This window comes from Abramis brama (assembly GCF_963993115.1).
Source record: "Abramis brama genome assembly, chromosome: 7".
Classification (NCBI taxonomy): Eukaryota; Metazoa; Chordata; class Actinopteri; order Cypriniformes; family Leuciscidae; genus Abramis; species Abramis brama.
This window is the reverse complement of record NC_139969.1, coordinates 11,378,005-11,393,043: the sequence shown is the minus strand read 5'-3', so window position 1 is coordinate 11,393,043 and position 15,039 is coordinate 11,378,005. Positions and strand designations below refer to the sequence as shown.

Here is a 15,039-nt window from a genome sequence, read left to right as displayed (position 1 = left end):
ATTGGGTTTAGAGTCCTCCTTTAACAGCTATGTGACTTCAAATAAATCCGGTTCATAAAATAAAAGACGCTCTATGCTCTTCTAACAATGACTTTGACTGTAACCATAATCTCCGTACTTGTTATTAGAGTATTATTTCACAAATAAGTGTTTGTAAAGTGAGTCCTCAAGCACTTTCATGGTACAGAGATCAATAATATGCTCGGTATCAAGTTGCAGAATGACATTCCCTGCTTTTTATTTAAAGCTCTTAAGGTATTAAACTTAAGAGCTTAATGGACCAGCTATATGCAAACCAGGTGTCCGATCTGTTTAGATGCAAATTCACTGAGCTTAATTTTCTCAGCTCTAAGGTAACTTAACCTGCGCCTCTCGGCTGCATGCCAGAGGTCAGCTGTAGTGTTACCCGCTTCTACATGTATCACCGAGTCTGAAGATAGAGCAGGTTAATGTTTAATGTCCGCTCACTGGTCAGGGATGACATCTCTGCTTTCACGAGACACACTTTCTTAGCTTGATATTACATTTTACACCGCATCAGTTCATCATCAATTTAGAGCTGCCAAAGAGGAACAGACTGTTTTAAAGCAATGAAGTACTGTAGCTTCACACTGTTAAATCAGAGTAACGTGATATGGGACTTCATACTGTAAAACTATGCCACAGAAACAAGAGTAGGTTTCCAGAAGTTTCATTTGTTTTGAGTACTAGTTGAAGGTGTCCATGGGAACAGCGAGTTTGATCAATTGATTTTATGTTTTCTATATCGGGATTCACCCACTTTACTTTCAACCACTAACCTACTGAACTGTCATTAATGTTTAATTAAAAAAAGAAAAATTTGATAGCACCCTTTAAAATATGAATGTGGTGAAAACTTTTCACTAACACTTTACAATGCTCATTTATTAACATTGGTTAACTACATTTTAAGTGGTTAACACTTTAGTTTAGGGTCCAATTCTCACTGTTAACTAGTTGCTTGTTACCATGCATATAACTAGGATATTGACTGTTTATTAGTACTTATAAAGGACATACTAATGCCTTATTCTGCATAACCATATTCTACATCCCTAATCCTAATCAATACCTAAACTATTACTAACTATCAATAAGCAGTTATTAGGAGTTTATTAAGGCGTAGATAGTTAGTTAATAGTGAGAATTGAGCCCTAATCTAAAGTGCATCTGTTAATATTAGTTAATGCACTGTGAACTATAGTTCACAGTGTTAATGTAACTATAAATTGTGCATAATTACATGCAACTAACCCTAAACCAAACCCCAATCCTAACCCTTCCCTACAGTACGTACATAGTTAATTATTATTACTCAGTACTTAAATGTATAATTACACTGTAACACGGACACCTTAAAAAAAGTGTAACTGAATTTTCTTTTTTTTTAATCTAATGTTAATAAATGCTGTAAGATATATATTGCTAATTGTTAGTTAATGCATTAACTAATGTTAACAAATCAGACCTTATTGTAAAGTGCTACCAATATTTTTATATCACAAGTTGATGAATGAAGTACAGAATATATCTTAGTGTTTACATTTCAGGCGGCTATTAATATATAATCTTGTTGAAAGAATAAAGTGGATCTCTAAGTAACTTCACACAGTTGTTGGCCGTCTCACATTGTGTAATTAGTTCATTAGCTGTCGTTTACACATAAGTTGCCAAGGTGTAACTGTAGGTGTCCTTTGTAGTCAGTGATGGATGTTTGGAAATCTGTTATGTGTAAAGATATTGAGATGGAAGTTCTTGAAGCCTGGACAAGGGTAAGGTTTCTTGTGCTTGTAAGATTCATTTATAATTCAGGCCGCAGTTGTATTTCTCCAGTGTGTCTAAACTGAAACTTCAACCTTTACTGGACCTCCTTGAGCACTCTTGCTGCTGAATTTGCTGTCAGCTCTTGCAGAAAATATACGCGGCATGGGGGAAGTGGTGAGACGGCGGCCCATCATTGCTGGCAGGGAACGAGGTAAGTGTGTGACCGCTCTTTTCAGTAGATTCATTTGTACAAATGATTGTGTCGAAAGAATTATTCAGCAAAGCGAGGAGATCTGACAATTTATTGTAAGTAGTTCAAACATGCTTCTATTTGGCCCTTGAGAGTGGATTGGCAGTTTGATGAAAGAAACTGTCAGTTAGGTCTTTTATTGCAACACCTGCTTGTATCATTCTGAGAATAGAACCTCTTTTGTCTGTTCTTCTTCTTTTTTTGGCCAAAGCTTTGAAAAGCTTGTGTGACATTTAACTGTGTCAAAAAAAAAAAAAAAAAATTCATACGATTTCAAATGAAAGTTTACAGCCAAGGTTCTCCTGGACTTTAGAAATGTGCACAGCATGTGTGACCCTTTATGTCTCACATGAATCACATTCCATAGTTTTATTTTAGATTTAATAAAAAAAGGAAGTGACTATGAGGAACATAGCTAGCAGATGTATAACTTATATTGACTAACAAAATTAATCAGCCTGTAGCAGACATATTTTTATCTGTAATAAGTTATTACTATGTTATTTTTGTATTATTTACAAACTATTATAGCTTTTATTTTTATATTTTGGGTTTTTAGTACTTTTATTATGCACTTTTCTCATTTTTTATTATTTTGAATATTACTATTATTTATTTCAGTTTTAGTTTTTATTTATTTCCAGTTAGTAATTTTTGTTACAACATTTCTAATTTTCATTTAGCTTGTTTTTTATCTTTATTTCATTTAATAATTTTTTTTAAAATCGTTCTAGAGTAGTGATAATAACCCTGGCTTATAAATACAACCATAATTTATTTATTATTTGCCTTTATTTTACCAGGAAGTCCCAGTAGTAGTTTTCTCTTTTTACCCCATATAATGTTCATTAATTTCCATTCATTACCCAACACAATTCCAGTAATAATTGCTAAAAGGCTCTGCACACCTTGTTTTTGTTTATGCCTGCAGGACCCGGGCCCGGGCGTTATGCTCTTCCGCCCACTATCGGTTACATAAACCATGACTACACCAAACCCAGCAGCCCGGCCTATTCCTTCCACAGCCGCATGAGCAGCAACAGTGAGTGACACGACATGAAATCAAACACTTCTCACACTGACAGACGACATGATCCACTGAACTAATGCTGGGTTTAATCACTTGAGAATGCTTTTAACATGCTTGTTCATGTAGAAAGTACATATATATCAACATGGCATTTATACGGACTGATAATTTTATAGATTAATTAGTGTCTACATTGTAGTACTGAAATAGTAGGTGGATTTACACACACAGGCACACACTTACACGCCTAATTAGTGACATGTAACACTTGTTTGGAAGGAATTGGAGGGGATTGAGAACACCCAGTTTGATCAAAGTATTATTACAAAAAAGCGTCTCACGCATCTGGAATTTATATCACAAACAACGGCATGCAATAAAATGATAAATGTGATTTCTCTGGCATAATAAGCTAATAAAATCCACATGCTTGATTTTGATCCATATGTTGGATTTTAATTAATGTTAAATAGCATTTCTGTTGCTCAAACAGTAGAGCACAGCACTAGTCACTGCAGGGAATGCTTGAGCCTTATAAATTTGTGTTGCTTTGCATGTCTACCAAATGTAATTCAGGAAATTCTGGTGTGTTTTCCTGTAATGTTGCTTTTGAATAGTGGTGTCTGTGGATTCCAGTCCAGGGCCGCAGTATCATGTAGATGGAAAAATGACACGCTTTGGCAGAGACGGTACCCCGTCGTATTCCATGCTGGGTAGAAAGAAGAAGACAGGTGGGTTTTCGTCTGATCTGATCATGTTTTCACCTTTTTTATTAAACATATCTGTTTCTTATCCAGGACCAGGACCGTTTCATAACTGAAAGTTAAAAACCAGTCCAGGTCTGGTTATATTAATCTAAAAGGAACATTAGGCTGTATGAAGTCAACATGTCAACCAGTTTTGCTTCTGTAATGTTACATGAAATTATGAATGAAACCGGATATTCAATAGTCCATCTGTCGGATTGCGGAAGTAAAAATCACATTAGTTTTCTTTGATTTTTAAAGATAACCTTTATTGTGAGCTATGAGGTTGTTAATGTATGGTATATATGTTTTTTGTTGAAGCCAACAGCCTACATAATTCAACTTGTTAAATAATCATGTTAAACAGCAGATTCTCTCACATGAAGGACGACTGCGAATGACGTAATAGTCAGTGTCCCATATGCTCTCAAACCACTTAAATATTTGTACGTATTTGTCTTTTAGTCCAATTTTCAAATACTTTTTTCTTCAAATCAAAGTTTGTAATGTTGGTTCACCCTGTAGCTGGTTGGTGTGGTTCATGGCTTATAACTCTTTTTATAAGACTTTTTAAAAATCCCTATGGGAAAAATACTTGATTTGATTAATCTGCGATTGGTTGTATCATGACAATGGGCATTGCCAGTAGGGGTTGAAAAAGAGGAATTGTTCATGTTTTTTTCCTTTTGCAATAATTTCCACTGATGAATCTTGCACAATACGAATGGTAATGTGTATTTAGAAAGTAAACAGCATTATTTTTATGTCATGTTCACTTTACACTGTTTTCCAAATTATTATACAAGTGACATATCAGTATTTCAGTACAATAAACATTCAGATTTTAGTTTTTTAGAGCACAGAACTCGGTCAGAGAAAGGCTTATTAGGGTTTTCTGTGCTCTAAATTACTCGCAAATCTTTTAATAGTTCGATAATCTCTATGCAGTTTTTGCTCAATATTAGTTGTTTTCATGCCTTTTGCAAGACATTGCACCCTTTGATGCTTTTCATCTTCAGAAAGATCTTTCTTCCTCCCCATATTGCATGAGAACTGACTTGCTTAATAATGTGGAACAACCTCTTTCAGTAGGTTTTCCATTTACCAAAAAATACCTGGCAGACTACTTAACAAACCTGTCTGAGATTGATACCAGTTATCTAAAAATATAAGATAGAAATAAAACAAACTGACACTTTCTTTGAAAAACTAAAATATAGACAATATAGAGGTGTAAAGAGTATACCTAAAAACCAAACTTGAGTAAAAGTACAGATACTTTATTTGAAATCCTACTGCTATGTCACTTGCATAATAATTTGTAACACAGTCTAACTGCAGCGAGAAGGCATACACAGTCATAAAGCAGTTGTTGATTCTCTGTTTTTGATCAGCTGATACAATCCAGACTCCTGGACCAGGAGCCTACAGTCCTGAGAAAGCTCCACCTTTGAGCTTTCACCACAGACCTCCGTCTTACACCATGGCTTTCCGCACACGCTACCGCGGTGTTGATCCCGTGCCCGCGCCCAACAGCTACACCTTACCCAACCTCTTCGGCTCCCATGTCCCCCACAAATCCTCCAGCGCCAGCTTCAGCATGTCAGCACGCAGGAAAGCAGGCGGTCCATCGGAGGATCTGTCCATGACCCCGGGACCCTGCCGGTACAACAGCACAGAACCCAGTGTTTACCTGAACAGACAGCCTTCTTTCTCCATGCAAAGCCGTCATAATAATCCCACCGATGCCACGAGGAAGCCTGGCCCAGGCACGCACAGCCCAGAGAAGGTGACGGCACACCTGCCTCGTGCACCCTCTTTCTCCATGGGTGTTCGTCATTCCGAGTTTGTAACACCACTGATTGTTGACGTATTAGACTGAATTCATGCGATGCTTTGTTGGCAGCCATTAAAACAGGATTTGGCTGTTTACATCAAGAAATGATGTTAAAAGGGAAACGCTTAAGTGAAGTATCTGGAACAGTCACAATCTTCACTACCTGGCATATGATTCTGTGCAAAGAGATGTATGAGTAGAAGTATCTTTCAATTTCATTCACATGTTGTTTTCTTTAAAAGGAATATTTCAGCCACAAAAAAGTCTGTCATCCTTTACTCACTCTCATTCAAAACTTGACCTTCATTCTTTCTATCATGAGAAGTTTTGAACTGGTGAAATTTTTCCCCATGCAATTTCAATGAATGTGCATTGGATATTTATTTTTTTGGGGTGAACTATTACTTTAATTATTTTCTGAATGGGTTTATAATAATTTTTATTGTTAACAATTAAAAATATTTTTTGTTCATTGGAATAAAGCTGAAATTAATAATAATAATAATAAAAATATATATAAATATATATATAATAAAATATAAATATTAAATAAAAAAACATAACCTTAACAAACTTAAACAAAAATTAAAAATGTTGTGTTGGCAACTAACTGAAATAATTATTTCAACAATATATATAATATTTCAATAAAATAAATTCAATAATAAGTTGAAGTTGTTGCTGAAAGTTGTGAAGTGTTTAAATGACTAAAACTTCAAATTAAAATGAATTAAAGCTAAATATGAATGTTTTAAAACTAAAATAAAAATGACATAAGTACAAACGCAAACTGAGAATTAGACAAATGAAAATCTGAACCTAAACTTTAACCTTAAAATGAAAATATAAAAATTAAACCTAATTAAAGAATTTACTAAATACTATAATAGAATAAGAATAATATAATAGTTTTACCAATAAAGATTGGTAAAACACCAGTATTCTTTTAAACCCCTTATTTTATTTAATAAAAAAATCTAATGATTTTCAAAGGAAACCAGTATAATTAAACTTTTCTGTACAGGTTTGTTACTAAACACTGGCATTCTTTTTTTGTTCTTTATTTTGCTGCTTGAAAAAGTGTGATTTTCTTGTTTTACAAACCAGTTAAAATCAGTTAGATAAAGTTTAGATGAGAACACTTTCGAAATGCTTACAAGCTTTGTGATTATTTACAAGTGGAGCTGGGTGTTGATCATTTTTTAAATTAAGAAAATTCTGCACATTGAGCTTGCATATTGGTTATTGCCTTTATAAACAAAGTTACACTTCGGTGACATAATAAACATTGAAACGTAACACTTTTGGTTAATGTAGTGATTCATCATATCAGTTGATGGGTATAGTGGCACTTATGGGTGCACTCCAGTCACTGTTCTGCCCATCATCAAGGAAGTCCTTTGCAGATATTTGGATGTAATAAGTCCTTCCTGCCACCAGTCCACTCAGAACCATATTGTTAGACTCATAAGGGCCAAGCTAGAAAACAAAAAATGTAAAAAAAAATGAAATATTTCCCTCCTGTATAAATGCAAATACTGCATTAATTGTTCTGTTTGGTGATTTTTGTTTTAGTACTTTACAGCTTTAACACTGTAGAACACTGTCTACACAGGAAACTCACAGTTCTAGCCGTCTCAGGTTTGCCCCAGTGGTATTTCACTGTGTATTTAAGGAGAAAGTTGACAGGATCCGGCCAAGTGGGTGGTGGACCCCACTGAACAGACAACTTCTTGCCTGGCAATACCATCACGCTCACATTCACCGGAGGATCAGGTTTCACTACAACACAACCAAGGACAGAGATTAAAACACTCAATAGAAAATCATGGCATATGCATCAAGATGTGAACATTGATAAGACCTTGAAAATATTCCAAAAGCAGCCGTTTCATTTTCTGTAGTGACATAGACTAAAGTAAATATTTATGTGAATTTTTTTTTTTTTTTTCAGATATTTTTCCTGCATTGATTATATAATGTTTAAAAATAAAAATACAGACTGTTTGCAAACCAGTGGAATAAATGGAATTGTAGAAGAGACCAATGAAAAGCTCACCTATCTGCTCAAAAATGAATGGCCATATGCGTGTTGTGCTTCCCAGAGCATTAATAGCTGTGATGTTGATAAGAGTTGGTTCTCTTGCAAAGATCTCCAGTTCCTCTAGCGCACATTGCCTGTCTTGTTCTTCCCATTTCTGGCATTGACGGGCACTTGAGAGTGGTTCTGAAAAGCTCCTAAATTTAAATTCAGAAGCAAATATTCTGAACTATTATTCTACATTTTAATATGTATAGTAAATCATATAGATATATGGTGAATTATACAACAGGTACAATATAAATTGCAGCACAATAGTACACATTCATTATTTATTTACTCATTAATGCTCATGTTAATCCAAACCCATGAAAAAGTATGTCTGATTCGTGAACAAATCATTCTTTTGAATTGGATCTTTTCAGTTAATCAGTTTATTTGGTTCACAAAACCAATCTGAATGATTCACTCATGAATCAGAAGCTATTACAGATTCTTCAGAAGACTTAGAATAGAACACAAATCATATGTACTATTTAATTATGTTTTTATGCAGTTTTTACGTCCTTTTTGAAGCTTCAAACGATAATTCATATAGACAATATATAGCGTTAAATAGATTTGTAACAGATTTGCAGAGGAGTAAAGAGTACCTAAAAACCATACTTGAGTAAAAGTACAGATACCTTACAGCGAAAATTACTAATTGTAACAATTTACAAGTCACCAATTCCAATACGACTTGAGTAAAAGTCTTAGACATGGTTTCACAGACACGGTTTAGATTAAGCAGGATTAGGCCTTAGTTCGATTAGCAGGACATTTAAATAGCTTTTATAAATCTAATAGTGCCTTAAAAATATGGTGTGCATCTTGAGACAAAACAATGACACTGACATATTTAAGATTTACCAGTGTTAAGTTGCTTTCAGTTAAAACAGCTCAAACATGCATTTTAATCTGGGACTACGCTAAAACCTCATCTGTGAAACCGGGGGGGTAGAGCATCTGAATTTAACAGTAGGCTTAAGTATTTTACTCGTACTAAATGTAGGTTCAAAGATGCATTAGTCCTCAACACCTAAGAGACATGCCAGTGAAAAACAAGAAACCGGTGAATTGTGAGGAGTGCAATCACGTTTATTTTCTAAAATCAAAATAAAACTGAACACCTCAAAATTGCTATAAAATCAAGGTCGACACAACAGCCTCTTAAAAAGTCTACAAAACACTCAAGTCCAGCTCCAGTTTTCAAAAAAGGGCATAAGAAAACCAATATCCTTCAAAAAGGTCTCTTCAATATAACGGTAAAAAAAAAATAATATTTAGTAAAATTAATTAGCCAAAGCCTACTTGCACTAGACATGCTGGTTATGTCCTCATCTCCAGAGCCGGACAGTAACGGAGTACATTTACTTGAGTACAGTACTTAAGTACAATTTTGAGGGATCTGTACTTTACTCGAGTATCATTTTTGGGGAGTACTCATGACTTTACTCAAGTACATTTGAGAGGCAAATATTGTACTCTTTACTCCACTACATTTCTATCCATAACCGTGAGTACCCGTTACTTCTAAAAAATAAAAAAATAAAAAAGGAAAAAAGAAACATCTCGGAAACCCTCAATTTGTTGTTTCCCTCTCAAACGTGATTGGATTGTGCAGGCGCCACTGATTGGGACAGCCTATCAGCAATCACCTTCAGCTTTCCACCAAAGTCAACTCCATGGTCAGATTTAGATAAGAGACGAAACCATGGACGAAACAATGGATGAAGACGCAGCAGGTCCATCCCGGGAATGTGCCAACCCGTGGCCCCACCTCGCCACACTATTTCAATTTTCTGAACAAGTTAATGATAGTTTTCGCTTCAAGTGTTTGCTGTGTTTACCAATGTAAGCACTGTGGCAGTACTTCAGTACTTTTACTTAAGTAGACATCTGACTGTAGTACTTTTACTTGTACTTGAGTAAAATTTAGCAAGGGGTATCTGTACTTTTACTCAAGTAATGAAGCTGTACTCTGTCCACCTCTGCTCATCTCATATGAAACGATTCAGAAACTGCTAACTAATCCGTGTAAAGTAGCCTTGTTGACAAGTTTGGGTTTGTAAGGGAAAAACACACAATATATAGTACCTATGCCCTGTAGATGGCGATATCACTTCTTTTGTAGCAGAAATAAACTGCTGCAGAAAAAATTAGGTTCCATGCAAAATGTAAGGAGTAATTTCATAACTCATCACAAATTTATTGGAGAAAAGTGTACATAAACTTTTTTTTAAATGAGTATAGAGTATAGTATAGAGTAAAAGTTGCTAATATCTTTGATACTTAAAGTTTTGCCAAAAAGATTAAGTGCAGTAACTAATTACATTTACTCAAATACTTTACACCACTGTGGATTTGCCAATTTTACAACTCATCTTGTATTATACCAATGCATTTTAATGTACAGGAACATACCTGTATGTAGCAATATAGTGTGTTGGAAGTATTGGGTCTGGAGTCAGTGTCCAAGAACATATGGCCCTTTTAGGGTAAGTTGGAGACCAACAATGCACATCCGGAGGAGAAGGGGGATCTAAACAGCGCAAACAGAACGGAATTTCTATTTAATTCTTAATTTAAGCTCTCTGGGAGAGTGAGACTACGTAGCTTTAAATAAAGGAAAATATGCATAAACTTACATCCCAGGTGTAGAGATACTGTTAGTATCAGGTTTCCGTTTGGTTGGTGGCAGGTGTAGACGCCTTGGTTCTTCAAACTAGTGTTCTGTATGAAGAGAACGGGGCTTGAGACGAGCACTGAGCTGTTCAATCTCCACTCCACCTCTTTTTCCTCTCCGTCAGTGCACGGTATCTTCACAGATGAACCCACTGCTACAAACACTTCTATTGAGGGAGGTGAGGAGGAAAAGAGACAGGCTTGGACAGATCCAACACGCTGTGTTTGTATGTAGGAGTTAAAAGAGTGTGTTTTCTGAACAAATAAAGCTTACCTCGAACCTCTGGCGGTACGGTTGTTGGGTCTTGGCTAAAAACTCTGCTTGTTATGACCAGCACTCCAAAAACATATATCAAGCACATTTTTTGGCGTTTTATACTCACAAAACATAAAAGCTGTGCTTTCATAAATGCACAGACTAAATGAGTAGTCACACGCTCGGATTTAGAGGAATTTTGTTAATCATTAGTTGATAAGTTGATAGCATATGTTTGCGAAAGAAGGCAGGCTACTGTTGTGAATATAAATAGGCTACATGAAATTTCAAAATGTATGTATAGGCTACTGTATGTTCATTTGGATCATTGATATATTAGGAACTGCAAACACTTTTTTAGTGTTTAACAATTAGGTTTTAAATGCATGTGCAAAATTCAAATGTAATCTATTCATGTTGGTTTCAAATATTTTTAATGAATATTTATACCATTTCCAACAAAAGTTTTGATTTAATGACTTGAATGATGTGGAGTAGCCTAGGCTACCCATGTGGAGCTCTAAATGTTACCATCAAGTAAAAAGTATTAATATGTATACCTGAATACATGCTGGTGTACACATCCTAATCACTAGTTTCATAAATATTTCCATAAGTATGAATTAAAAAAAAAAGTGTATTCAAGCCTGTATGATTTGCATTTTGTATGTATATATAGAGCTCAACATAAAAAATGAGTAGGTTCAAAAACGAATTGCTTACTAAATGAGCATGAGTTCAACAATCCTCTGTATTTAACATGATAAATTGATATTAAAATTGTTTACTACTAATACTGTGCTGGTGCAAATAACCACAGATCATTAAAGGGTTAGGAAATATTAAAATCAGTCACAATTTCCTCAGACACTACGAACAACTAATGTGTCAACAGGTCATTAATTATATGCTTGCACAACAGAAAAAGGGCACGCTTGTGGTTAATAAAATAGATACAATCATTGTGACATCAATGCAGAATCCTAAGCACATGGTTGATGACATCAACACCCATCCGTCCAATCACTGCATTACCTTAAGGTGCAACTTTGGAAAGTGTGTTAAACAGTGTCTTATAATTCATAAAATCTTGATCTAGCCCATCAATTATAATTTAAATGGAGAAAAAAAAGTCACAGTTTACATACTGCAGGATTCAGTGAGCGGTTTTCAGCTACCATGTGGACTGTGATATAATGAGGTCAGAATCCTTCTGTAAACAGCACAATGTGCTTGTTTATCGAGTGTGTGGGACTGTTCTCATTCTTCCATGTATTTTCACAATCCTGAGTGAAGACTTAATTCACATGAGCCTTGAAAATGCAACAACTTTAAATGAAAACATGTTTTGCCTTTGAGCTCTTTGGCTGAGAGTTAATGGAGACTGAGATCGGTATCAATGAGAACCAAAGACTCAAGCGCATTGACAGATGTTATTAGGGCCATCCTTTAATGTTTTAAGGATTCATTAGGTACACAGAATGGAGTTGTTTCACAGCTTTAACACTTTCTGATGTGTTTTACCATTCTGTTCAAGAGTGAGGCCTGCTGTATGTCCTTATGCATTTTGGTGGCTAAATGGTGAAAACTTGTGTTTGACAAATTACAAAGTCTAATTCTTGCTGCCCCAACTAACACCATCAATCTGTTAAGAAAACAAATTTTATTGATTGGACGTTGAGCTTTCATAATTCAAGAGTTGAGTTCTCAGATATGTTTCATTAAATAATCATCTTTTATGTGGCTGTTTCTAAAAAATTGCTTAGGAGAAATAAACAGAAACAACTGACGACTAAAAAAAAGGTACGGGTACAGAGCTTTAAAATAATGATAGCACGGAGCAGATCATTTGTTCTGGTAAGAATTGAATGAGTGTTCTGAGATCAAACTCCACTGGCCCAGGTTTAGCTTTAAATCAGTGGAAACTTTTAAAGAGTTTTATGTATGTTAGGCTTCTTGATGTGTCTTTCTTGTGTCAGAAGCCGAGATGAGGTAAGAAGCATCGACTGCCAGCAAACAAACAAATTCATTTTGATTATTATTGTTGTAAAATATAAGATGTTATCTATAGCCTTATGAAATCAGGATAGTACTTTTAAATGATTAAAAACAGAAGCTTCTGGCTCTCCTGAGGAGGAGCGTTTGCTTTAATGACAGCAGCTCTCTGGCTGCATGAACTCCAGAAGTCTCTGTAAAACCTGATGATCATGTCCTCCAGCATGATATGAGTATGGTTTAAATTACATTTTGAATCCCAGATTTTCAAAGTCGGATGAGAAAGATCGAACAAATAAACTGGTGTCATTAGGCACCATCTAGTGGTTATTGGGCGTTAACGCAAATGTAGGCTATTGCTAACTTTTTCAGTAGCCCTCCAGATAGAATCAATTAAAATCATAAAGGTAGTCCACACGATGTGAGCAATTCTTCTTAAGGTATATAAAAGGTTTGTATGAGGAATACTCTGAAATTTAAGGCATTATTTACTCATGATATTAAGTCAGCTTGGGTCGATCTCAAGTAGGCTAACATTCGCAGTCTCGTCTTTTAGCCTATACGTGAAACCATAGTCCCTTGTCTTTGGTGACACGCGACAACTAATGGGCTGTATCCGAAATAGCATCTCTTGAGTAGGTACTTATTTCTAATAATTAATTACTTAATGACATCTATAAAAAAAAGTACATTCTATATGAATGTGTGTAGTGTAGCCTAGTATTAATGTAATCTGGACATACTACATTCGCCATGTTGTCATTATCATGTGACCTACCAGCTCTGTTGTGTTGCTTCACTGCCATTCACAAATCCTCTCCCGTAGCCAAGTGATGTTACATATGACACTGAAGCTTCAAAGCGCGTATCGAGTTCGCAGCGCAAGCTCCGTGCCGGAGAAACACGTTATCAACGAAAAACGAAGCCTTACTTTCTATCCAGTCACGTGAATGCTTCACTTTGCGTGTCGGAATGTTTGAACCCAGACTACTACTCTAGAGGTTTTTGGAAGTTGAAGTCCATTTACTAAAAATATTTTTTATAAATAAGCCTATAGTCTATAATATTACATGATCATATATTCTGCCATTTAAACAGCATAGAAATCATAAAATAATTAAACCACCAATTACTTGCATCAAGCAACGCTTTTGGTATTTTTATAATTAGTATTAATATAATTGTTACATGTAATTTATTGGCACACTTTAATATGTGAATTATAGTATCTGAAAACTGAACATTTAGCATTGTCAGGCTTTTATTTGTACTTAATAGATAAAACAACGGCGCTGCGCACTCGGGTGTATGGCTGCTATAAATTTTACCAGTCACAAGATGGCGCTGTTTTCCACACTCTTGATGCTTTGAATCTTTTCCCGGAACAATCAAGGGAAAGCCTCAGTGCTCTCTGATGCAGCTTCATTTTCCCATCCCTACCGTGGCCTCATAGGATAGTAGTGTCTATCCATCGTTTGCACACTTCAGTATCTCGCCGAAAGTAGGTCATCAGGTCAGGTGCGTTGAAGAGATGAGTCCCACCTTAGGACCCAATTAAGCAATCCGATTGGTTCCTGGACGGTCTGGACCCAATTAAGCAATCCAATTGGTTCCTTAGTTCAAGCACGTTTTATGGGTAATCGCTTTAGTCGTTTGAACTACGTTATAATGACCATTTTAACTTATATGTTTCATATACTAGTATGTAACCGATTAAATTACTATACAATATCGGTCTTTCTGTAAAGCTGTGTGTAAGTGAAAAGCGCTATATATTAGGCCTACTTGATGGCAGAAAACTGTCCTATAGTGGGACTCATCTCAACAGTGAAATAGGCAAGGCAAGGCAAGGCAAGGCAAGTTTATTTATATAGCACATTTCATACACTATGGCAATTCAAAGTGCTTTACAGAGAGGAATAAAAATAATCACACTATAGCAATTCACAGAGATTCATAGAGACAAAATAAAAGCAGCAAAATATACCTGAATTACATTTCAATTTGTTTCTCAGAATCTTCACACAAAGCTACTGTGTGTCCTGAGAAGACTACTTTTTGAAATTTTAGTCTTTTTTAGCTTGACATGTGAAGTTATGTTCTTTAATATTTTGAAATCTGAGGACATTCTGATTAATCTGCCAGAGGACATTGTGTTCCACTGAAGAACATCATGGGGACAGGTAAGTAAATTTAATTTCGCTGTGAACAACCCTTTTATGTTGTTGCTGTAATGACAGGAGTTCCAGTTTTAAAATGCTCAGTGGCTATAGGCTACAACTGCTCTTCAAAAAAGAGTGGGATTCCCTTTTCTATATGCTGTCACTGATTAAATATCAGATCAAATGCTTTTTAAAATACAGAAGAGAGAA

General features: G+C 35.4%; 2 protein-coding genes across 2 annotated transcripts; one reads left to right on the top strand and one right to left on the bottom strand.

The window, feature by feature from the left end:
• The first annotated feature begins 1,859 nt into the window (after positions 1-1,859).
• odf3l2a (outer dense fiber of sperm tails 3-like 2a) lies at positions 1,860-6,129 on the top strand. Its single transcript, XM_084120251.1, has 4 exons — positions 1,860-1,996; positions 2,967-3,077; positions 3,683-3,796; positions 5,206-6,129. The coding sequence occupies exons 1-4, from the start codon at positions 1,948-1,950 to the stop codon at positions 5,691-5,693; spliced, it is 762 nt and encodes a 253-aa protein (XP_083976377.1). The 5' UTR covers positions 1,860-1,947; the 3' UTR covers positions 5,694-6,129.
• Positions 6,130-6,680: 551 nt separating this feature from the next.
• ebi3 (Epstein-Barr virus induced 3) lies at positions 6,681-10,871 on the bottom strand. The gene is made up of 6 exons (XM_084121122.1): positions 10,691-10,871; positions 10,380-10,583; positions 10,156-10,273; positions 7,708-7,886; positions 7,273-7,430; positions 6,681-7,127 (listed from the first exon to the last, which is right to left on the bottom strand). The coding sequence occupies exons 1-6, from the start codon at positions 10,821-10,823 to the stop codon at positions 6,978-6,980; spliced, it is 942 nt and encodes a 313-aa protein (XP_083977248.1). The 5' UTR covers positions 10,824-10,871; the 3' UTR covers positions 6,681-6,977.
• Between the last annotated feature and the right edge of the window lie 4,168 nt (positions 10,872-15,039).

Excerpts from the sequence above, each read along its gene's own strand:
- ebi3 (XM_084121122.1), bottom strand. The coding sequence starts at position 10,823 with ATGAAAGCACAGCTTTTATGTTTTGTGAGTATAAAACGCCAAAAAATG. Across the intron at positions 7,887-10,155 it reads CACTATATTGCTACATACAG|GAGCTTTTCAGAACCACTCT; the intron begins GTATGTTCCTGT and ends ATTTAAATTTAG. Across the intron at positions 7,128-7,272 it reads AACCTGAGACGGCTAGAACT|CTTGGCCCTTATGAGTCTAA; the intron begins GTGAGTTTCCTG and ends TTTGTTTTCTAG.
- odf3l2a (XM_084120251.1), top strand. The coding sequence starts at position 1,948 with ATGGGGGAAGTGGTGAGACGGCGGCCCATCATTGCTGGCAGGGAACGA. Across the intron at positions 3,078-3,682 it reads CAGCCGCATGAGCAGCAACA|TGGTGTCTGTGGATTCCAGT; the intron begins GTGAGTGACACG and ends GCTTTTGAATAG. Across the intron at positions 3,797-5,205 it reads GGGTAGAAAGAAGAAGACAG|CTGATACAATCCAGACTCCT; the intron begins GTGGGTTTTCGT and ends GTTTTTGATCAG.